Source organism: Anolis carolinensis, chromosome 6 (genome assembly GCF_035594765.1).
Source record: "Anolis carolinensis isolate JA03-04 chromosome 6, rAnoCar3.1.pri, whole genome shotgun sequence".
Lineage (NCBI taxonomy): Eukaryota > Metazoa > Chordata > Lepidosauria > Squamata > Dactyloidae > Anolis > Anolis carolinensis.
Genome location: NC_085846.1, coordinates 35,860,530 through 35,885,159, shown reverse-complemented (window position 1 = coordinate 35,885,159; position 24,630 = coordinate 35,860,530). Strand labels below are relative to the sequence as shown.

Sequence of the window (24,630 nt, the reverse complement as noted above, 5' to 3'; positions counted from 1 at the left end):
CTTATCTGCCATCTTTCCTTCATCTTCTGAAAAGAGAGCATTAGCACCAGCAGATTTGGTTTCTCCCAACATCACTCTTGGAAATCAACACTAATGAATTTGTGAATTCTTGATTTGTCCAGGAGCATACTGCTACAGTTTTGCTTTTAATCTAAAATACAGGCAGCCCTCTATATTTTCATGTATATAATCCCCTTGCCCCAAATTTAAGCAACAAAACTGTGGGGACATTGTGTTGTCGAAGGCTTTCATGGCCAGAATCACAGGGTTGCTGTGTGTTTTCCGGACTGTATGGCCATGTTCCAGAAGCATTCTCTCCTGATGTTTTGCCTATAGCTATGGCAGGCATCTTCAGAGGTTGTAAGGTATATTCCTCACAACCTCTGAGGATGCCTGCCACAGATGTGGGTGAAACATCAGGAGAGAATGTTTCTGGAACCTGGAAAACATACAACCCTGTGGGGACATTATTACTTCCTGGTCTCACCACAGTTGTCCACTAGAGGTAATTTTGTGGATGTATCTATGTACTAGTCAATTTTGAGCCCCCAAAACCCTGAAATTACTTTCTCAGCAACTTACCCAATGCTTGTTACTCCTCTACATTCAATATGGCATTAACTAATATATTAAATTATGCAATCAGCTAGTTGGTGTGAAAAAAAATCTATCGTAATTAATCCAGTTGATCAAGGAAAAGCAAACACTGCAATATCTAACCACAGGCAACATTTGATATATCTTTAATGGCCAAATCCATTCCTGAATAACCTAGACAAATTGTAGATTTTTGAGAGTGTCTTACATAAAGTTATGCATTCTTGAAATCCCCCTAAAATCTTAACTGAAAAGTTTTATTTTCAAGGTCCAGAAAGCACCATAAGTGGACTAGGCAAAAAAGACAGTGAACTGAAACAATTCCAAGCTTAAAAGGCAGAAGTTCCTCTGAGCAAAACTTTCACAGGCCTCATCCTTGTAAATCCTTTTCTGTGTCATCCTCTTCTTCTGTTCTCTGAGTTTCTCCCCCCATTTCTCCTTGTCTCTCTTCCTCCTCCTCGGATTCTCCTTCTGTCTCTTCTCCATCTCCCTCTTCTATACCCCCATCCTCTGATGTAAACGTTTCTCCTCCCTCTGAGCCTGATACCTGTTTTTCGCCTTCTGACTCAGTTATCTCATACTCTTCTCTTTCTTCACCTTCTTCTGTGATATCCTCTTCTGGTTTTACATCATAGATATCTCTTTGGCTGTCTTCTTCTTCTGCTTCTGCTTCAGCTTCAGCTTCAGCTTCAGCTTCTGCTTCTTCTTCCATAATTACTTCCTCCTCTTCTTCTTCCTCATCTTCCAATTCTATAGAAGATACAGAATTTCAGAACTAATCTTCTCTACAATTGTTTACCCCAGTGGCTCCTAACATCTGGTTCATAGACCACTGGAGATCTATGCACTGGACTTTGATGCCTATCTGAATGTAAAGGGATCTGGCAGGGACTTTTGAGATGTTTCTCTTGGATGTGGTTTATGACTTTCTTTTTTATGTCATACATATTTAAAACAAATTGCTGAAGTGATGATTCACAAAGACTTTTGACAATGATGATGTGGGTCCACACAGAGGAAAGGGTGGGAACTGCTAATTTATCCTACTCTGGTCTTCACAGCTTAGAATCACTCATAATTTGTTCATATTGTAAAGAGGCTGTGACGAAAGACAGGTTAAAAAAATGCTATTTCCGAACTAGGGGAAGGCTGATGTAGTCTAGGACAAGACTCATCACTTGGGTTTTACTTTGTTTTTGGGCTTCTTGCTGAAGTATCTTCATCTTATGTGACCGATCTTTGAAAGTTTGGCTACATAGTAGATTGAGTAAGGAGTTAAAAGGAATTGAGTTAAACAAACTAATCTTTAAGTCTTTAATTCCAGAGAAATAAAAAGAATAATGATGGGACATTCATGTGAGTTAAAATCAGGGCACATTACCAAAGTAGTTCAATAATGAATCAAACAATGTATAAAATGTATAGTGAGCCATGAGCAAAAGCAACAATGAAAAGGAAACTGGTGAAATTCCACCATCTACTGGCCAGCAGCGATATACCACTTCCAGTGATCTAAAAGACTAGATCTAAATTGCCATGTAGAGAAGAATTTCAGTTTTAACTGCATTATATGAGTCTACACTGACCATATAATGCATATTCAAACTGCATTTTATGGCAGCATAGCTCCAAAGTCTTTTAAGGCATCTGCATATCAGCCCTCGACTGTGGTCCCTTGTTTACTCTCTCTTGTTCTTTCCTTGTCTTTGGTGTCAGCTGTATGTGTAAGGAGCCATCTCTTGCTCCATACCACTACTAGAGATTTTGGGCATCACTCATAGTATGCCATAGAGATTCTCAAAAATGCTTTGGCACTTTCTAGTTTTCACTTATATTTAATCTAGAGTTTTGTTCAGAGTTAATTTCATAAACCATGTACAAGAAGTGAGGGGCAAATAAAGTTTTATTATTGTTGTTGTTATTGTTGTTGTTATTATGGCATTGCCCTATGGGACCCTAGGTAACTCCAAAACCTGCTTAATAAGCTGATTTGTTTATACCATGCAAACTAAGATAGAATTCAAAATGTGTAAAATCATCTGTATGCAACAGGAGTAGTAACTGTCAGAAAAGTTTTTGATGGTTAATGACATCCTGGCAACTTAAAAACAGTGTTGGCGACAAGTCCTTACTTATGGTAAATATAAAGCAAAGTGCATAAACAAACCTCCCAATTCACGCATCCTCTCACGTCTCTGCTCTTCTCTCAACTCTTTGATATACCCTTTGTTGATATCATCCAGGGCCTGCAAAAAAAAAAAAAGCTAAAATACCTAAATGGGTACCAGGCAGGCCTTGTGAGAAATTCTCTTCCCACCAATATAATTTCCTTCTTTAATGTGCAGTGTGCAGAGAGCAACATTGTTATTAGTATGTGTTTTCACAAGAGAAGACTCATAACCAGGATGGTGGGGGATAGGAATATTGTTGCTGTTTAATGAACGATGGCATGAGAAAGGAATCCATCGGTTGGAGCAAGTCCAATTGCTTGGGACCTGTTATTTAATAGCAGGGTAGTCAAGACAGTGGTGGTACATTAGCCAGTTGACTAATTGGCAAGGGAAACTGTTACATAGGTCAGATGAATTGTGAGTATCATCACTTTGAGTCCCCTTCAGGGAAGATAATAATAATAATAATAATAATAATAATAATAATAATAATAATAATAATAATAATAATAATGTCTGTTAGGTGCCAGGTAGATTGCAGAGGAGGGGATCACTGAATCAGTAAAATTGTTCAACCACAATCTTAGGAAATGGTGACTGCCAAAGGTACAGGTCCATAGACAGCTTTTAGAACCCTGGTGAGATTAACTACAAATCTTCCTAGAAAAGCATCCTGCTTCCAACAGAAGTTTCTACAAAGTCCTTAAATTGAGGGACCTTCTAGTTATTTTTTCCCTGTGTCAAGAGATACCAAAAGATAGACTGCCTCTGAAAAAGGAGGTTCGGTTTCTTTATCATTACCAAGTAAATCTTAAAAGAACTATTGTTTAAGCCTCTTTTGAACTTCAAAATTCAGACTATATTTCTCTTCACTGCAACCTTTCCTAAATATTTCAGAAATCATATCCCTTGTCCATTTCTAGATGTGCCACTTTCCTACCATTTGGAACTAATCATACTGGAACAGCACATCACCCATAACACGGATGCCATATTCAAACTGCTCCAATGTCTTTCTGAAAAAAAAATTTATGCTGCTCCCTAAGCCTTGCCCTAGCAGCCATTCTGTTCCTTTTGCACAGCTCATAGTTATTTATGTACTGTATTTCTTCATTTCTAAGATGCACTTTTACCCCATATAAACATACATAAGTTTGCTATTTTACCTGTATGTGTTAATGTTAGATTTCATAATTGCACATGTTTTTGTTTATTTGATGTTTTTTACACTGTTACTGTTTTTATCTGGGCTTGACCCATTTAAGACACCCCGAGTCCCTTCGGGGAGATGGAGGCAGGGTATAAAAATAAATCTATTATTATTATTACATATACACACACATATTATGTATATATTTGTGTGTTTTTGTGTGTATAGTTTCTGTTGGTGGTACTGAAACTGATGTGCATCTTACAGTAGATGGTGTCTTATAATCGAAGAAATACAGTATGTTTATGTATATGTAATATCTTCATGATCACTGTCGATGACCTTTCAACCACCAAGTTGTGGATATTGAGTCTACAACCAACTAAAGTATCATAGGCTTACAGTTCTCTTTCAGCAACGCTGGTATGGTCATAACTCATGTTTTTGGAAGCCCAAACCCTGAATTTTATTAAATGTAATTATTCATCCTAGTCTCCAGCTCCAATCCTTTCCTGCCCAGGAACACTCTTTTTCTGAGTTATAGGAAGTCACTTACAATGATGATTGCCTGCCGAGCTGCATCATTATGGATTCGTTTTGCCTTCTCCAGAGCCGCCTCAAAGTATTCAACAGCTGAGTGGAAATTCTCCAGCTTCACTGTGTATTAACAATTGTGTTTATTTCTTTATTTTAAAAAGCAAAGTAAAAAAGCTGTAAACTTCAGAAAGCCTACTCAAATAATCTTCTGTCTATGTAATGCATTGCCAGATTATTACTGGAATTCTGACAAGTACAAAACACCTAGGAATACTACAGATAATACCCCCCTTTTATAATTCTGACTTCTGCAGATTTGATTATGTACATATTGAATTACAATGTTACAAGGTCTGCCAGTGTAACTCTATAGTCAATTTCCTCATGTAATATTAGAGAACCTAGAATTTTCTAGAGAGAACACTTTTAGGAATCTCTAATGGGTCTTCTAATGGTGAACTTACAGCAGGCATTGACTATAAAAGAATGCTGGAAGATCTAGGAATTCCTATATAAGTATTCTCTCAGGTTAAAAAAATAGCAATTTGTTTATTCACAATTTTTTTATTTTCATAAGGAGGCCTCTGTCTCTAATCCTTGTCAATGTGGAGACTTAACTGTATGCTTTCTTATTTTTTCAGTGCAACAAAAGCTCAGGATATTCTTCATTCATTTTTAGGATCTGTCACTTTTTAGGCAGATAAGAAGTACCATGTTGGATCATACCAGAGGCTTATCTGGTCCAGAATTCTGTTGTCAACTGCTATCCAGATGGCACAATGCAAAGCCCACAAGTAGGATATTAGCATAACAGAACTTCCCATGCATGTTACTCAGAAATTGGTATATAGAGGCATACTGCCTTCAACACTGGAGATATATATACCCTATATATTCGAGTATAAGCCAACCCAAATATAAGCCGACGCACATAATTTTACCACAGAAAACTGGGAAAATGTATTGACTTGAGTATAAGACGAGGGTGGGAAATGCAGCAGCAACTAGTTAATTTCAAAAATAAAAATAAAAATAGATACCAATAAAATTACATTAATTGAAGCATCATTAGGTTAAATGTTTTTGAATATTTACATAAAAATGTAATCTAAGATAATAATAAGACTTTAATAAGATAAGGCTGTCCAACTCTGATTACCCATATACTTGAGTATAAGCTGACTCGAATATGTCGGTCAGGATCCTCACTCGAGTATAAGCCAATGGAGGCTTTTTCATCCCTTAAAAAGGGCTGAAAAGCTCAGCTTATACTCAAGTATATATAGTAACTATTCTATCTGGCAACCATTGATAGCCTTATCCGCCTTTAGTGCTTATGCCCCAGGCAACCAACAAAATATATTAAGATCATATTCTCTGGAATGCAGGATATAAAAAAAGCTCTTCCAGAAGTAAAAGTTGTGGATCTCTCTTAAATACAATGAAGTGACCACCATTGGGATTCTGGTATTCCAGTCAGCTGCCTGGCTTGTCTTGATGGTGGCTTGGCCTTTTTTCATATCACTTTGCCAGCATTTTGCTGACCCAAGCTCTATACTGACAAGTAAAAGTTGAATGATGTTTCCAGAGCTTGGGGAAATTACTCTTTGGAAATGCAGCTTTTAAAGCATCTAGTGAACTGTAGTACAAAAATATTCTACAAGAAGCAAAGCAACCTCTTGTTAAATTGATTCATCATGCAGCCAAATAATAGAAAATGAGCTTCTGTTTGGAAAGAACCAGCAGCCCTATTGCACTGAAGACACAACCCTGTTGGTAAGGAAAACTGTTAAGTTTGTCCAACATTGCTGTTCACCTTGTGCTTGTGCCACCAACACACCACCATTGAGCTGCCATTCAATGTCCCCCTCCTCCTCTGCACATTGCAAAGACCTCTTGCCATAGTCTTGAGCTTCAACGGCTCTGTCAAGCTCGAGGTAACATCTCCCAATTTCATGAAATAGCCATGTCTTCTCCAAATTGCTCTTCACAAGTGGAATCTTCTCTTCCCAGCTTTGCAAAATAGAACAGAAAAAATGCAATTTGCTGAAAATAGCTTTCTAGATCGTTTCAAGACCCATCTTTCCCCTGTCTGTAGTCACATCTCTTCTTTCTGCCCCTCTTAGGATCATCACTGCAGCAAAAGCCCCCTCCCCCCAATTAACTCTTGACCTTTAGCGTTTATTTCCTAACTGCTGCTACTGTAGCATTCCAGGTTTCTCTTGAGGATTAAATACTAAGACTCAGCAGCATGGCCAAGAAGCCTCCTAGGCCTGGTCTAGAAATCAGTGACATGCAACTGAGAATGGAAAGTGGAAGATGAGGAGGGGGCCTAACTGTGGTTGTTAGTCAGGGGCCGGGACATATAAATATAGTCGTACAGTAGAGTCTCACTTATCCAACATAAACGGGCCGGCAGAACATTGGATAAGCAAAAATGTTGGATAATAAGGAGGGATTTTTTTTTGTGGGTAAACAGTTTATTAATGAAACGTTACATAACAAAACAGCTAATTATTGCAGATATAGTCAGATAACAATCATTTTGAAATTTACATGCATATCTACATTAGTCAACCAGCCTGCCAATTCTAACACAGTACATATTATTATCTGTTACTCAAAACATATAGAACTGCTCTTTCCACATGTCATCCACCACTCTCAATCCAGGTTTCTACTCATTTTTTTTTAAAAAATTAAATATAAGAGTTTACCCTAACATTCAAACAAAACAAAAACATACAACGTATTACACACAACAAACCCTGCACGCACCCAAAACCCCTATCCCACATAAAATAAAACCCCTTCCCCACACCCGTGCACCCTTCACCATGACTTCCAACCCTGAAGCACTATGAAGCCTTTAAGCCAATTTATCTATCCTTGTTAATAGTAACCCTAAATTCCTAATGGAACTCCTCTATGTTACTGACTCCTTATTCAGATATGCTATGGCCAGCTTCCATGTTTCTAAAAAGTCCTCATTACTTTTGTTCTTCCTATTGTTGGTAAGTTTGGCCATTAGCATATATTCCCGCATTCTTTCTCTCCAATCCTTTTTAGTTAAACCTTTTTCCCCTTTCCAGTCTTTGGCTATGGTCAATCTTGCTGCCTCAAAGCTATATTGGTATATTTCTTGGTCCTTTTGGTTATTGTTTTCTCTATGTAGACCGAATAGACACAATCCTGGGCTTTTTTTTTAATAAGGAGGGATTAAGGAAAAGCCTATTAAACATCAAATTATGTTATGATTTTACAAATTAAGCACCAAAACATCATACTTTACAACAAATGGATAAAAAAGCAGTTCAGTACACGATAACGTTATGTAATAATTACTGTATTTATGAATTTAGCACCAAAATTTTGAAATTTATTGAAAAATTGACTACAAAAACATTGACTACTAAAAGGCAAACTGTCTTGGATAATACAGAACCTTGGATAAGCAGAGCTTGGATAACCGAGAGTCTACTGTACATGTATTCATAATGGTTTGCTTCCAGGACTCACCACAGATTTGAAAAAAAATGTGGATGATCATGCCCCATATTACTAAATGGCAGTGATGTGATTTCTAATTTTATGTCTGTTTTTAATAGAACTGTTTTGGTTCTGTCTTATGATGTTGTTTATTATGTTTACTATGTTTAACTTTGTTGTATAGTGTTTTTTGACAACTGAATGTTTTTATGTTCATGTTGGAAACTGCCCTGAGTCCTCTCAAGGAGATGGAGCGGTATATAAATAAAGATTATTATTATTATATTATTATTATTATTATTATTATTATTATTATTATTATTGACACAATGACATAGTCTGACACAGCAAACAAGATAGATATGCTGGATTTCGTGTCACAAAATCACAAGTCGAACACTTCCCAAGCGTTTAGGACTGTGTGGTGTATTTTCGGATGATGCGCGCAGGTCCCAGTAGGGTGACCTTTTGCAGTTGGCAGATCGTGATTTTGTCAATGTCTATTGTTTCCAAATGCCGGCTGAGATCTTTTGGCACAGCACCCAATGTGCCGATCACCACCAGGACCACCTGTACTGGTTTCTGCGAGAGTCTTTGAAGTTCGATCTTGAGGTCCTGATAGCGGCTGAGTTTTTCCTGTTTTTTTCATCAATTCGACTGTCACCTGGTATGGCGACATCAATAATCCAAACCTTTTTCTTTTTCACAACTGTGATGTCTGATGTGTTGTGTTCCAGAACTGTGTCAGTCTGGATTCGAAAGTCCCACAGTATCTTTGCATGTTCATTTTCCAATACTTTTGCAGGTTTGTGATCCCACCAGTTCTTTACTGCTGGGAGATGGTACTTGAGGCATAAATTCCAATGAATCATTTGGGCCACATAGTTGTGCCTCTGTTTGTAATCTGTCTGTGCAATTTTCTTACAGCAGCTGAGGATATGATCAATGGTTTCGTCAGCTTCCTTGCACAGTCTGCATTTTGGGTCATCAACTGGTTTTTCGATCTTGGCCTTAATTACATTTGTTCTGAAGGCTTGTTCCTGGGCTGCAAGAATCAGGCCTTCTGTCTCCTTCTTCAGTGTCCCATTCGTGAGCCATAGCCAGATCTTCTCCTTGTCAGCTTTTCCTTCAATTTTGTCAAGGAACTTTCCATGCAATGTTTTGTTGTGCCAGCTGTCAGCTCTAGTTTGTAGTGCGGTTTTCTTGTACTGATTCTTTGTCTTTGTGCTTTGAGGAGTTTCTGATATTTGACTTCTATCAAAGCAGGTTCTTCACGTTGCCTTACATATTCTGCCAGGACATGTTCTTCTTCTTTGAATTATTATTATTATTATTATTATTATTATTATTATTATTATTATTATTATTATTATTATTATTTGAATGTACATGCTGCAACATGCCTGCATTTACATCACCACCATTTACTAATATGGAGTTCTAGAAAGTCTGGATCCAGATTCCAGGCATCCCAAGAGCCCTTTGTAATGCTATTAGGAAAAAGTCTCAGTTCAGCAGAAAATCCTTGTTGTAATTCCTCATCCAAAGCAACCCTTCTACCCTCCTTGGACAGTTTTTCGAACTCTTTGGCAAATTGCTTCCCAGGTTACTGACATTCAGGGAAATCTATGATCTTCCAAATATGATTACATTACAACTCCCCTTTTATCTGACCATATGTCTTAGCAACTGGGGTTAATGGGATTTAGAATCCATATCTGGAAAGCCACAACTTTTCCATCTCTGTGCTAGGTGTTCTCCTATTCTAAACTGCCATCCCATGACAATACCATTTGTGCAATCAACCCTGCATAGGAAGTTCTTAGTGTAATTCCTTTTAACTCTTATTCTACCAAAAGATTTGAACTGTTTCATTGTTAACACATAACTGCTTCTCCAAACATGAAACCATGGCAGTTACATAATTTTCAGTTTATACTGTTATAGAACTGAGCTATAGTAAATTGCTTGACTTTAGATCAGAGTTGGGAAGGCAGGAATTATGCAATCCTCCAGATGTTGTTGAATTACAACTGCCAGCAGTCCTCATGATTGTTACACTGCTGGGACTTACATCAACATCTGCTCATCAACATCTGTTCATCAACAATTCTACCCTATTTTAGATTGTGCTCAATGCATAAGACATGGAAAACCTCATTAGCTGTTGACTTCAACCTACGTTTCAATGGCTGCCTCATAGTTTTTCATGCGGGCATATACTCGTCCAATATTGTCCAGGGCTCTAGAGACAGCATCAATCAAATTACTGCAGCAAAGAAAAAAACAAGAGATCTTAAAAGTGGATTGCGACCTCAAAATATCCTTGGTTCTCTGTAACCCACCTCCCTTCTCCAACCTGGTACTTCTTACTTTTCTCTGGCAATCTCCAGGTCCACCTGATGGCTCTGTAGAGCTGCCTCCAAGTTTCCCATATCAATCTGAGCATTTCCAATACAGCTGTAGAGGTTTCCAACCAGCTCACTCCTGTTAGGAATCTCATCATCATCCCAGCCTTGAATCTTCTTTAGCACTTGCTCAGCTTTCTGCCAGCTTCTGCCAGGGCAACCACTGGTTAGCACTTGGTGGTGAAGAGAGGAAAAAAAGAAAACATGGGTATTTGTACAAAACGCATTGTGTTCAGATTTAATTGTTCCCCTCAAACATGTCTCTCATTACCTGGCTCCTCTATTCAAGTTTTTTTGTTCCAATAAACAACAGGATATGGCTATGATGATTTCAAACTTTTTCCAGGCTCTCCAAACTGCATGGCCAATATTGAAAATAGAATGGCCAATCAGATGGATGTTTAGTTTGATACAACAAGTTAGATCTTATGTTTGTCTTCTTATTTTCTGCTCCTTGGCATAAGAAAACAATGTGTAAGAAAGAGGTCTAGCAAAAACTGCCGGCTTTGACTGGAAATATCTCAGAAATCTTCCTATCTTTGATACCAGAGTTCCAAATACATGCAGAAATTATATATTTAGACTTAAGATATGAGAAAGCAGTGTAGGGAAAGTGTGGCCCACAGGCTACATGTAGTCCATATGTGGCCTATGATGTTTAATTTTGTGGCCACTGAAGTAAATTTTGTGGGTATGAGGTGATTTTTTTCACCAAAAATGGCTCACAGCTGTGGGCTAATAATTTAGTTCCCAGGGTCTCTAACATTCCATCCATGAAATAACATCTGCAATTTCACTTACTTGCACCAGCGGGATCTCTCCATTTGCATAATTCTATGGTATGTTTTCATTGGAAATTGCCATAGAATAACCCTGGAAGACCTAAAGAAAACCCTTAGAGAACAACATAACACTATGGTATGTTGAGAGCAGGCATCAGGTAATTTAATTTGCTTTTAGTCATATCAGGTAACCCCTGGAAATGTATATCTTGCAAATATAGGGCTTTACTGTACTTATAGTAGGTTAGTAGGCAACTTGAGGTTGAGTTGATTATGTTCTATCTATAAGTAGTTTCTTGTAGCACCTACAACTCTCTAAGGTGGCTATTTATGAGCAATGACTACAATAATTGGGGGGGGGGGGGGAACAGTGGCACCCTTGTGCCAGCTGAACTGCTAACCTGAAGCTTGACAGTTCAAATTTGTGAGACGAGTGAGCTCCTGTCTGTCTGCTCCAGCTTCCCATGCGGGGACATGAGAGAAGACTCCGATAGGATGGTAACACATCCGGGCGTCCCCTGGGCAACATCCTTATAGACGGCTGATTCTCTCGCACCACAAGTGACCTGCAGTATTTTCTTAATTTGCTTCTGACATGATTTAAAAAACCTGCAGTAATATTTGAGGACTTCAATGATTTCTACCTCTGCTGGAAAATAATAATTACCATCCTTTGAATCTCTGTATGAGTACAAGAATCAAATATATGCCACAAAAGTTCATAACCAGGGTGTAAACCACAATCAGCTACAAAACACTTGAAGGTCTCAATCATATATGTGTGCAGTGGAGGAAAACACTCTCTGCTGAAATTCCCTTTTAGCTGGAGAGTGAAATAATCTTTAAAATAAAGTTTCTTTCCATAGATACATTTTATCATCTAAGCCACTTACACATATCAATGTCCTCCATGCTTTTCAGGATATATCTAGCCACTTCAGAGGGTTTCTTCTTTTGATCCCTGGTCCACCTCTGCAGCATCAGTTTTCGGTCTCTGATTCTTGCATATATAGGTTTCTGCTGTTGCCAGAAATCTGTGCGGGAGTCTAGGTAGGAAAGTCCTTCTTGGATCAAGCTTCCAACAGTTACCCCTTGCTTTGTAGTGCTTTTGATCAAGTCTACAAGAAGGAAAAGGAAAGAAAGAATCATTTCATAGTATATAAAAGTGGTTGGGTTTCAAGCAGATGTCTTTTAGGATATACAATTCTGTCTTTACTGAGATACATGCATGCAATATCAGTTCAACATACAACATTAGCTTTTGTTTAATATATTATTCAAAGATTTATATCTTCTCTCAGGTATGAACACCATCAAGGCACACAGTAATAAAACCGATGAGGTTGTCTATACATAATGTGAACCCATGGTTAAAATTACATGAACGAACAGCGAGGCACATTTGTCTCATGCATTCACCCTCCATACATTTGGTACTTCCAATTTCCTACTTCCCATTCAACTTTGAAACAAATCATCATTTGCCTCATTCGTTGAGCAACAGATTGCTTGCTTGACTCACAAATGCAAACCATAAATCAGTGGTTCTCAACTGTGGATCCCCAGGTGTTTTGGCCTACAACTCCCAGAAATTCGAGCCAATTTACCAGCTGTAAGGATTTCTGGGAGCTGAAGGCCAAGACATCTGGGGATCCACAGATTGAGAACCACTGCCATAAATCATGATCATTTGCTGACTATGGGGGGGAAAATCACAGCTTGCTAGGTCAGACAAAATGGCAAACAATGGTTTGTCTCTAACCAAGATTAGTGGAAAGATTTAAAGAGTGTAAGTGGAGTAGAAAGTATGTATTCCCAGAGCTCTTTGATGCTTATATACCGTATATACTCAAAGATAAGCCAAGTTTTTCAGTCTTTTTTTTTTTGAGCTGAAAAAGCCTCCCATGGCTTATAATGGGGTCAAGGCCAGGCAGTGGAGCCTGGAGCCCATTGCTTGCAATATATGATATATTTCTCTTTCTTCTTACCCTCCCTTATCAGTGTGTTTTCCTTTCCAAAGCCTTGCTCGCTCTTAACCAAGGGAATGTTTTGAAAAGGGAGAGAAGCCCTTGCAAGTCAGGAAGAATCTCTCTCTCTCTCTCTCTCTCTCTCTCCATTCATCTTATAAAAGCATTTTCCTCTGAAATATTTGTTAATCTCTGCTACAGATATAGACTGTACAAACTTGACCATGAGAGGGCTATCTACCTGACTAGGCTCACATTTCCAAAACTTAGGCAAGCCTTCACAGCCCTTCGTTTCCAAAGTATGCCCACAGCTGTGATTGATGGTAGATATACAGGCATCCCTCTGGCTCTTCGTTTATGTGTGTGTGGGGCCCCGGAAATTGAGGATTTGCCTCACTATTTGTTCTCCTGCCCTCTGTATTCTGAGCCAAGAACTAAAATTCTGGGACCTATTCTTTATCCCCTCCTAATGAATACGGTGTCAGAAATGATTTTCTACCTTCTGTCCGACATTAACCCTGCAGTTACTTATAAGGTGGCCCTTTTTGCCCTGGCAGCTCAGAAAATCCGGGCAAAACTGATCTCCGATGTCGCAGTCAACTGTGCTGGGGATGCTTTTAACTAATAGTGTTTTTTTATATATCCAAGGTGTTCACTGCTTGGGTTTTAATAATGCTGTACTTACTTGGTTTTATCTTGTTTTTAATTATGTTGGTGCTAATCCATGACATATGTAGTATTTGAAGGGCATATCCTGACACTGATATTTGCAGGATTTTAATGTTTCAATGATTTATATAGGGTTTTAATGGCATGTTTTATATTGTATTTGATGGTCTGGCTTTTGTGTATTTGTTTGTTTATCTTGCATGCGAAAGACCTATGGTCTAAGCATTAAATAAATTTGGATTTGCTATAGATATATAGGCATTTCCCCCTGCAAGCCTTTGCAATCCCTATGTACCTATATATCTATATCTATCTATATTAATTAATTTTATATATGAATTTTCCTCTCATATGTTTGCAGGGTGTAGTGAACCTTACCTATTAGGCCTAGAATGAAGCCTTGGTAACAGTGAGTGAGGCAGCCTCCATTTTGTTGAGGAATGCCAGGCAGCCATCTTGAGTGTGGTTAGAAAGGGGGAGGAGCTTAGAGAGAGATTCTTAGGATTGGCCAACTAGAGCAGATGGGAGTAGCCAAGTCTTAGAGTGCAGGAAAAAAAGAGCTCCAGGCAGTTCTGGTTTGAGGTTGGAAGAAGAGAGTTCTGTTTGAGGGTTTGAAGAGAGCAGTTTGGTTTTGGAGTTGGGAGAGTGTGTGTGTGAGAGAGAACTGAAAGCTGTGGAAACTGACAGGCTAAGTCAGGCAGTTTGGATCTCTTGGGGGAGATAACTCAAGGGCTTGTCTCTCAATATTGGGCTGGTTAATAGAAGGACTCTAGGTTAGAGTTAATTAACAACCCAGGGGAACTCGTGTCTATTCTCAGCAAATAGAGCGAGGGTTTTTGTGACCAATAGATAGATTGGTTAGTTGGAACTGTTTGAAACTAAGTGAAGTAAATCTGAAATATACAACTAAGTTAAGCTGAAGAATGTCTGTAACCAATTACACTTATGAACCTCTCTGAAGTAATCATTTACCTGTTTTCAAGAAAATAAATTTTTATTCTATTTTCAACTTTCAAGAGCCTCCACAGTGTATATTTTCTATCAAGAAGTCTTAATAAAAGTTCCAGCAATACAACAATAAAATACCACAGAAAAGCCTCATAGTGAACATCAGTTTGGGAGCCTGGGGCGAAAACGATGTGGGCAGAAAATGGAATGAAGTTTGCCTCAGACACATTTAACAACAAAAATCCTAAAGACATGTTAGGTTGGTGGCAGCTACCGTTTTAAAAGAAAATCTGTTATAGTTAACCTCTCAGCCTAGCCTCCCCGCTTTGCTCATTTCCTTTATATTGAGAGCAGAGATGGGATATTATTATTATAAAAGATTCCCCCCTTGCCATCGTGACGTTATACAGGGCTTTGTAAATTCTATATACATATAGATATCTAGAGATGTCTATGTACCTGTATATCTGTATCTATATGTATACATTATTTTTATATATGAATTTTTCCCTCCTGTGTCTGCAAGTCTCTGCAAATCCTATATCAATAAATTATCTATATGTAAATAGATGTCTAGATATCTATATATGAATATAGATATATATGGCTTGCAAATATTACAGGGGAAATGCACATACACACACACCACATATATATATATATACGAGAGAGAGCTGTCTAGATAGATATAAACATAAATATATAGGACTTGCAGATATTGCTGAAGGGAAATGCACACAGAGAAGATTTGCAAATGTTTCAGGGGAAATGCATGTGTGAAATTAGTAGATATAATTATAGACCTACATCTAGCTCTGCATTGTTTATATAGGCATTGAATGTTTGCCTGTTACTATGTTGGAAGCCATCCTGAGTCCCCATGGAGAGATAGAGCGGGATACAAATGAAGTTTTTATTATTATTAATATTATAAAGTTATTGTTGATACCATATTGTTTTTGTTAACCCTATTATTCCACTTACAGAGCTAATTTACTGTTTTTCTTTTAAATATGATAAATATTCAAAAATATTTAACCTACTGATGCCTCAATTAATGTAATTTTATTGATATCTGTTTTTATTTTGAAATTTACCAGTAGCTGCTGCATTTCCCACCCTTGGCTTATACTTGAGTCAATAAGTTTTCCCAGTAAAATTAGATGCCTCAGTTTATATTCGGGTCAGCTTATATTCAAATATATACAGGTATATATAATGTAAAATTGAGGTTTGGCATTATATTTGAGCCACTTTGCATATACCTCTGAGTATGGCACTGCTCTGTCTGTAAGAAACCTCACTGAGACATGTTGTTCATAACCCTTAGGGCAATAGCTTTCAAAATCTTTATTTTCAAGAACACATTCTATGTTCACTGTGTTCATTTTTCTTTTTTAAAAAGTCTGCAAATTCCAAAAATGATTTTAGAACATATAAACAAATAATGTAAAGCACTAGCTAGGCCTTTTTTACTCTGCTATCTGCCGTATGAATTCAGTGAACATCCTACATATAAGACACTCCCATAGCTATACTTTGCTGGTAAAATAAACCTGCAGTTTTTCATGGATATCTATCTGCTTTTATTGATCTCACTGAAGAATTCCAAAAACATAGCTTGAAAGGTTAGGAAACCACTATAAATCATAGCATAATTATAGGAAAGGGAAGCTTGCAACTGGTGAATAACTTGAGAGACTCAAAGGTCTGAGGCTCCCATGTCCAACACTACCAAAATGGAGAAAAAGATAACCTTCATCCTTGAGTAATTTCTCCAGAAAAACCTTGTCAGCATAGAGTTCCCCAAGGAGTTGCCGTGCGGTCTTCTCATTTCTTACAGGTTCCTGCTGTTTAGTTAGATATTTAGCATCCTTTTTGGTAAATTTGATAGTAAGCTTCTGTTTTGCTTTTCTGCTCTGTCAGAATTTAAAATTATGGAAAAATGTTTACAATGACAAAGACTACTTTTCCTAACTTTTGCTATAGCATTTCTCTGTGAAAAAGGAACTAGGCAGGCAAACTAATTTATCCTTTATTTCACTAATTATTTAAGTAATTATATCCTGCTTTTCTCCCAACACAGGACACAAGGTGGCTAAAGATTACATATCAGACTACATGCTGGTCTGTTTAAAATATGATCTCAGAATAAACAAAACCATGGAAATTGAAGTGGGTCATTTAGAATCTTGAAACATTCAGAATGACAGAAAAGACTTAACACACAATATAGCCCAAGCTAAGACTTTGTAGCTGCAATAACATTCTTCTGCCTGCTATAGCACCATCTATATGTTACTCCTGTCAAGCAACTGGTGAAAAATAAGGAGAATATATTCCAAGTCATTAACTAATACAAGGTTGCTAGGAAATTCGCTCATATATATGTCTTTCAAGATATTTTCAGTTAGCTTATCCTTCAAAGTGTGCTAATTTACCAACTCACCAACCTTAAGAATCCAGTCTTCTATTGCCAGTGCTTTGGTCTGTTTGCAAGTTTGGCAGAATTTGACAAACACAACAAATGACCACTTTTGCTTCAATTTGGTTTTCTTTTATTTGCTTTGGTTTACGCTTGCTCTGTGCAATAATGTTTTTACTGATTGTCATGTTTAAATTTATTGTTTTTCTAATGTGGAATTTTTATTATAATGTGTATGTTATTGTCATTTTATACTTTTGATATTAGTGAAGAAATTGTGGCATTGAATGTTTGCTGTTTATCTGTATGTTAACCGCCCTGAGTCCCTCTGGGGAGAGAGGACGGTCTAGAAATAAAGTTTTATTATTATTATTATTATTATTTAGGTTTATTTCACATAGAGAGGTGAAATAGCACCCTTCTTTAGTAGGCTGAGTAAATGCAGCTTAAAAAGAAATCAATTTGCACAGGAACAACTGAAAAATATTGACACACCTCTTTTTGGCCACAAGAAGAAATGTCAAGCTGTTTATAAGAGATATTATTTCCTGTGTCAACACAGGCAGTCCTGCATTTCCAGGTTAAAAATACTTTGTCTTCTCTTTGAAACAGTACTAGCATGAACACCATTATTTAAGCTCTTATATACACATGCCACAAGAGCAGAAATGTGTACCCTAGTACTCAAATAAACATGTTGATATATTTGGACAGTAGCATGTTAAACAATATTAGAGGGTTAGTTTGATCTAACTGGGCTGTTGCTAGTTCTTTTTAGGACACTGCTACTCAAAGCAGTAGTCAGGGGACAGGTGCTTTACTCTTGCAGTACCAGGCTTCCTTTGTTAGGTCCCTGAGATCTGTAACTCTTTTTGGGAAATTAGGTGTCTTGGAAATGATCAAACAGCATATTTGCTATCATTAATATTACTACTACTACTAACTACTACTATTATGACCACATTTATTTATATAGCAAACCTTGCTTTGCAGATAGCAATCTTCTTATCACAATCATTTAAATAATAATAATAATAATAATAATAATAATAATAATAATAATAATAATTCTTACCCACCTCTCCTCATGGCTTGAGGTGAGTTACAACATAACTAAAACACACAATCATCTAAAAACACTCTGTAAAATACACATATTGAAACATATTTCCACAAAATACATATTAAAATACACAGAACAAAGTTTAAACATAAGAGGTAAGTTGAAAATTTGTGATTTTAACTTATGCTATTCCTTTTTCATCCTGACCAACATGCTTTTGAAGAAGGCTTGAACAGTGCTTGATTAATCCTTACTGGGACATTGACTTGAGGAGATATACAATTTACCATTATAACCTCTACAAACCCTTGCATCATCATCTCCTTTCCAACCTTTCCCAGTGCCTTGGACCATTTGCCATGGTTTCTCTTCCCTCCTAAGTGAATGGTCAGACACCTATGGTACTTTGGAAACAGAGACCATACCTCTGCCTGACGACTCAGAAAGCAGATGTCCGGTCTGTTCTCCAGTTTCACAGAAGAAGGGCCTAGAAACAGAGAATATACTCTCAAGGGGTTAGAAAAGTTATAAAAAGCACTTTCTACAAACAATGCCATGTAGTAATTTAGTAAAAACCATGCCTGAGTAGCAAGGAAAAAAATATTCCAATATCATTTTTATCTTTTTCCTAACTATACCCTTTCTACATTTGCTATTTTTTCTTAAAATGACATGAAAGGCAACTCTATAAAATAATAAAAATAATCAAATCATACTTCACATGAACTAAAGGCTTATGCTATCTATTTTGTTTTCAGTTCTTCCTAATGATTAGTCTTCTCCAATGATTTTGCCTTTTTCAATGCTATACTGAAAAAGCAAAATCATTAAACAGAAAAACAATCATTAAATGGAAAAAAGAGGGGAAAACCTTTTAGAATGAAGTTCCAATTACAGAGTCATTCCTAAATAGGTCCAGTTCTTTGCCCCACCTTAGTTAAGAAGACTGTCTTATTTTCATATTTCACATAATGTTCTATCGTCTTACTGCCAAATTTAGTCCAGACTTTATTTTACTATTTATTTATTTATTTATTTACAGCATTTATATTGACTCAGGGCGGATCACAGAACATATACACGGCAAACATTCAATGCCGTTAGACATACAGGACAGACAACAGACAGAGGTATATTGGCATTTTCCAATGTTGGCATCCTTGGAGATTGTGCTCAATTCCGGCCACAGAGAGGTGCTGCCGCTTCATCCTCTATGACAATGAGCCCTTGACTTTTTCCTCCTGTTCTTTGATCGCAGACATTTTTGTGGTATTTCCTTTTTACGATGCCATAAAATACCTCACCGCTTAAGCGGTGCCTAATTTTTCTACTCACAGCTCACATTGGACAGTGAGCTGGGCTGAACAAGTGCTCACTCTGATCTGGGCTCGAACTGCCAACCTTTTGGTTGGTAAAGATCTATTGCTGCTGGTGATTAGCCGGCTGTGCTAAAGCCCGGCCTATCTACTTACCTAAGAAAACTCAATCTAAACAAATTACAAATGACAAAAATAATTCCTCAGAATTAATTGTTTCTGAGGGGTTTCCCGCTAAAATAAAGCTTTACACAGTGTTCTACCTCCCTGTCCTTAAGAGTATTTCTATCACTGTTAGTATCCCTTTTATTATTTCATTTCTTGGATATAGTTTACTTTTAATATATTCTAAATAACTAACCATATTTATTTTTGTTTATTATTATTATTACTATTATCATCCTGCTTTTCTCCTGTGGGTAGAACTCAAAGAGGTATACAAAGTTAAAAGCAGCAAAAATAAACATGAACAACAATGTACCTTTCATTCATATATGTCCTTTTCAGTCAAATTCAGGACAACAAAAATAAATTTCAAATAAAAATCAAATGACTTACTTCCAACAGAATTTTCTATCGCCTCCTGGCATTTTTGAATGCCCAGCCTGAATTTCTGCAACTCTGGTCGAACCTTGTGGCCTCTGTGGTAAAAGACTAAGGCAAATTCAAAATCCCCCATGGTGTATAAGGCCTCAGCTTTCTGGTATAGTCCCTGTAACAAAGAACAAAATTACCGGACAGAAGAAGTAAAAAGACATAATTGACATCATGTATGTCTGTATGAATAGCAAACAACAACTATAAGAGTGTTGCTTCTTCCTACATCTGATAATCTCCAAGATACTTCCAACTCTAAGAGTCTGATTGCTAAATACAATGAAGGGCAGCTTCTCCTTTCTGTCTTCACCTTTGCATCTTTTCTCTATCCTGAAGAGAATCCTATCAAAGAATTCAACTCTGATTCAACTGTCCTAGTGTAATGTTGCTTACAAAATATTTTTCTAAGCCAGTTGCTAGCTACACTTTTCCTTTTATGAGATGATAAAAGAGGAGAAAAATGTCCATAACACTTTCTACATCATTCATCCAAAAATTCCTTAATAAACTGAAAGCCCTTAAGGTTAAAGTAAGCCTTCCTATCTACACCTTAGATGCCCACCTTAGTAAATTCCTTGTCAGCTGTGAGTGAGTCTTCTGCATCCCTCAAGGCATTTTCCGTATCTCCTAGTCTTAAATAGCACTTTGAACGGGCAACAAGGCAGTTCCTGTCTCCTGGCTGGAGCTGCAGGGCCTAATAAAAAAAATATATGGCATTCACAGTCAATGGTACTATCACAGTAGCTAGCTGACCATTCCATTTTCTTCTGCCTTTCACAGATGACAACAGAGATATCTTATTCCATTGTTCTCACAACTTTAAAAGGCATACTCCCTCCAATATTGTGTTATTCTTTATGCTTTACAGTGGCACTACTTTAAATTAAACTTCAACTTATGTATATTTTTTGGTAAAAGTAGACTTGGAAAACATAACACAGCCTAACAAAAAACACTTTTTTTGGTCATGTCTTGGTTTTTAGGCCTTTTCCTAGGGTTTTTGGGGGTGCTGATTCAGAAAATTGCATTGGATAGACCGCATCAGTTCTAGTTTCTTAGATATGATTGTCATGATTTTCTATGAGAAAACAGATGAAGACTGGTATATAGCATATGTTCTGTATCTTAAAACCTAAAGCTGATAGGGGAAAACTGGTGCCATTTTGGAATTAGCAGGTCAAATATATAGAGAAAAAGGATGATATTTGAGGCACCAAAAGATATGTTGGACAGTGTAATAGTCCTACACACTTGTTCTCAACACTCGAATTTATATCTTTTGCTCAGTAGATACAGTTTGTGAAATGGGAAATGATAGATGTGATGATGTGTAAATGCATCCACCCACTCATTCAGAGATTTAACTTTGAAAGATCCTTGAACAGAAGAAGCGAAGGACAAAGTCCTTTCTTTCGGGCTCCTTCCATGTTGCCCTATATCACAGGATCTGATCCCAATTATCTCCTTTAAACTGGATTACATGAGTCCCCACTGCCACATAACCTGGGATAAACAGATAACCTGGGATAAACAGATAATCTGGGATCAGATCCTGGGATATAGGGGCAGTGTGGAAGGGACCTCACTCTTGTTAAAACCTAGAGCCCTTCCACACAGCCCTATATCCCAGAATATCAAGGCAGAAAATCCCACATTATCTGAGTGTGGACTCAGATAACTCAGTTCAAAGATGATAGTGTAGGATTTTCTGCCGTGATATTCTGGGATATAGGGCTGTGTGGAAGGGCCCCCAGAGAACTCATGACTGAAAAGAGAAGCCTCAGACAGGTCTGCTGAAAAGTGACAAGCAGTAGAGAAAGAAACTACAACAAAAGGAAGCAGAGTGACAGCTGCAGCCTGTATCATATATCTTAATTGTTTTATTTTCCTTTCCCAAGCTCAGAGTGTTCAAGGCATGAGGGAATGCAGAGAATGCAACTAGGGGCCCTTATATCCCAGGATCTGATCCCAGGTTTTCTCTTTATCCCAGATTATCTGGCAGTGGGGACTCATATAATCCAGTTTAATGCAGAAAATGCTGTTCAATGCTTTGAAGTGGATGGCACGAGTCTACACTACCATATAATTCAGTTTCTGGATCAAGATTGTGTGGTTTGAAGTGGATGACATGAGTGTGCACTGCAATATACAGTAATCAAGTTTCTGGATCCAAATTGTCTGCTTCAAAGTGGATTACACGAGTCTACACTGCCATATAATCCAGTTTCTGGATCCAGATTATCTGCTTTGAACTGGGTTACACGAGTCTACACTGCCATATAATCCAGTTTCTGGATCCAGATTGTCTGCTTTGAAGTGGATTACATGACTCTACACTGCCATATAATCTGGTTTCTAAATCCAGATTGCCTGTTTTAAACTAGATTACATAAATCTGCACTGCCACATAATCCAGTTTCTGGATCCAGATTGTCTGCTTTGAACTGGATGACATGAGTCTGCAATGCCATGTAATCCGTTTTCTATATCCAGATTGCCTTCTTTGAATTGGATAACAGGAATCTATACTGCCATATAATCCAGTTTCTGGATCCAGAAACTGAATTATATGACAATGCAGACTCATACCATCCAGTATTCTTTCGAGAGAAGACTAAAGTCATAGCTACACAGCTAAAGCAAAGGACCATTACAGGTACCTGTTTGACCCTTTTCTTTGTGTTTTGAAGTGAATGACATGAGCCTACACTAACATATAATGCATTTTTCTGGATCCAAATTGTCTGCTTTGAAGTAGATGACATGAATCCACACTGCCATAAAATTCATTTTCTGGATTCAGATTGTCTGCTTCAAAGTGGATTTCATGGGTGTACACAGCCATATAATCTGGTTTCTGAATCCAGATTGTCTGCTTTGGACTGGATTACATGAGTCTACATTGTCATTTATATTATTATTATTATTATTATTATTATTATTATTATTATTATTATTATTACTACTACTACTACTACTACTACTATGTTTATACATTCACTCTCCACCAGCAGACTCAAAGAGGCTGTATAATCAATCTACTTCAAAGCAGCTAATCTGGATTCAGAAACTGGATTATATGGCAGTCTAGATGGGGCCTTTCTCTACTTGGCCTCTATTATATTCGCATCCACACTGTAGAATTGGTGAAGTTTGACCCCACTTCCATTGCCATGGCTCAGTGCTATAGAATCCTGGGATTTGTAGTTTGATGAGGCCCACACACTCTTTGGCAGAGAAAACTAAAGGCCTTCTAAAAATACACCCGCATAGCATTAAGAGTTGGCACTTGAAGTGCTGTCAAACTGCATTAATTCTAAAGTGTAGATGCAGTCTTATTCTCCCACCCCTTCCTGAATATTCTCACGTAGGTGTAGCAGGCTAGCGCTTTGGGAAGCTCTCCTCGCTGGCTGAGCATCGTGCCTTCCGCCATGAAGCTGGGGAAGGTCCCCCGGATAGCCTCGCCCTCCGAGTCCACCATCCTTACAGTTGGCGAGGCCAAGGAGGACGCGGCAACGTTGCTTGGCAACGCGCTGCCTAGCAACGCCGGCACTTCCGGAAACCCAACGGGTCTTTGGAAGAGTCAAAAAAGAAGAGCAACGCCGGGAGGCGGCTCTTTCGTGTACTGCTCTTTGATAGGCTGTCCAATTTAGCACTCCCGCCAAAATTTGATCTTTGCTTTCTCTTTGGCTGCCCTCATTTCTAATAGAAACCAATTAGACAACCTATAGCGTTTTATGTCAGATTTGCACGTGCTCTTATGACTTTTAATAAGTGAGGCTACCCCAAAACTACTATTGAAACATCTATATAAAAGTCAAAGTGAATTTATACGTTTGTGCCACAAAGGCTTCTACATGGTTTGGTGGATGGCATGGGCAATCTTCGGGCATCCAGTGTCGCGGTATATAAAAAATCAGTTAATGTGTGTGTGTCAACTGCAAAATGAGATGCATGATGAAGCTGATTGGTTGAGCCATGTCTGGAGAGCTGTTAAGCCTGGGAGTTTTTGATACTCTTGCAATTTTGTTCAGGCTTGAGCTAAACAAGTGCAGAGTGACAGTTGGAAAGAAGAAGCAGAGAGACACACACTGAAGTTTGAAATGTGCTCTTGCTTCATGAGCTGCTGGAAGGAATTTATCCACATGGACAAAGGAAAGACTTAAATCTCTCATAAAAGGACATCATGTGAGTTGGTGCAACTGAGCACATTATGCATACGTTATTCTGGGTTTAAGAAGTATAAGCCATTTGTTCTTTATTGTTCACCAACATGGTACATATCTTCTTTATCTGGCAAAGCAGTGGGTGGACTATACATTTTGATTTTTTATTACGTCACATCCAGGTGTTTTGGACTTCAACTCCCACCATTCCTAGCAGCCTCAGGCCCCTACCATTTCCCACTCAGCCGTTTAAGCATACTTGACACACATACCCGTCATGATCCTGCTTAAAATAATTGAGGGATGTGGCGAGCTGATAGGGGATGATGGGAGTTGTAGTCCGCC

At 37.8% G+C, this 24,630-nt stretch overlaps 1 protein-coding gene across 1 annotated transcript; it reads right to left on the bottom strand.

Annotated features, from left to right (window-relative positions):
- Nucleotides 1-727: 727 nt before the first annotated feature.
- odad4 (outer dynein arm docking complex subunit 4) lies at nucleotides 728-23,642 on the bottom strand. Its single transcript, XM_016994540.2, has 12 exons — nucleotides 23,487-23,642; nucleotides 20,682-20,813; nucleotides 20,081-20,234; nucleotides 18,632-18,693; nucleotides 16,475-16,637; nucleotides 12,028-12,252; nucleotides 10,318-10,525; nucleotides 10,127-10,213; nucleotides 6,272-6,468; nucleotides 4,475-4,575; nucleotides 2,765-2,843; nucleotides 728-1,347 (listed from the first exon to the last, which is right to left on the bottom strand). The coding sequence occupies exons 1-12, from the start codon at nucleotides 23,598-23,600 to the stop codon at nucleotides 968-970; spliced, it is 1,902 nt and encodes a 633-aa protein (XP_016850029.1). The 5' UTR covers nucleotides 23,601-23,642; the 3' UTR covers nucleotides 728-967.
- Between the last annotated feature and the right edge of the window lie 988 nt (nucleotides 23,643-24,630).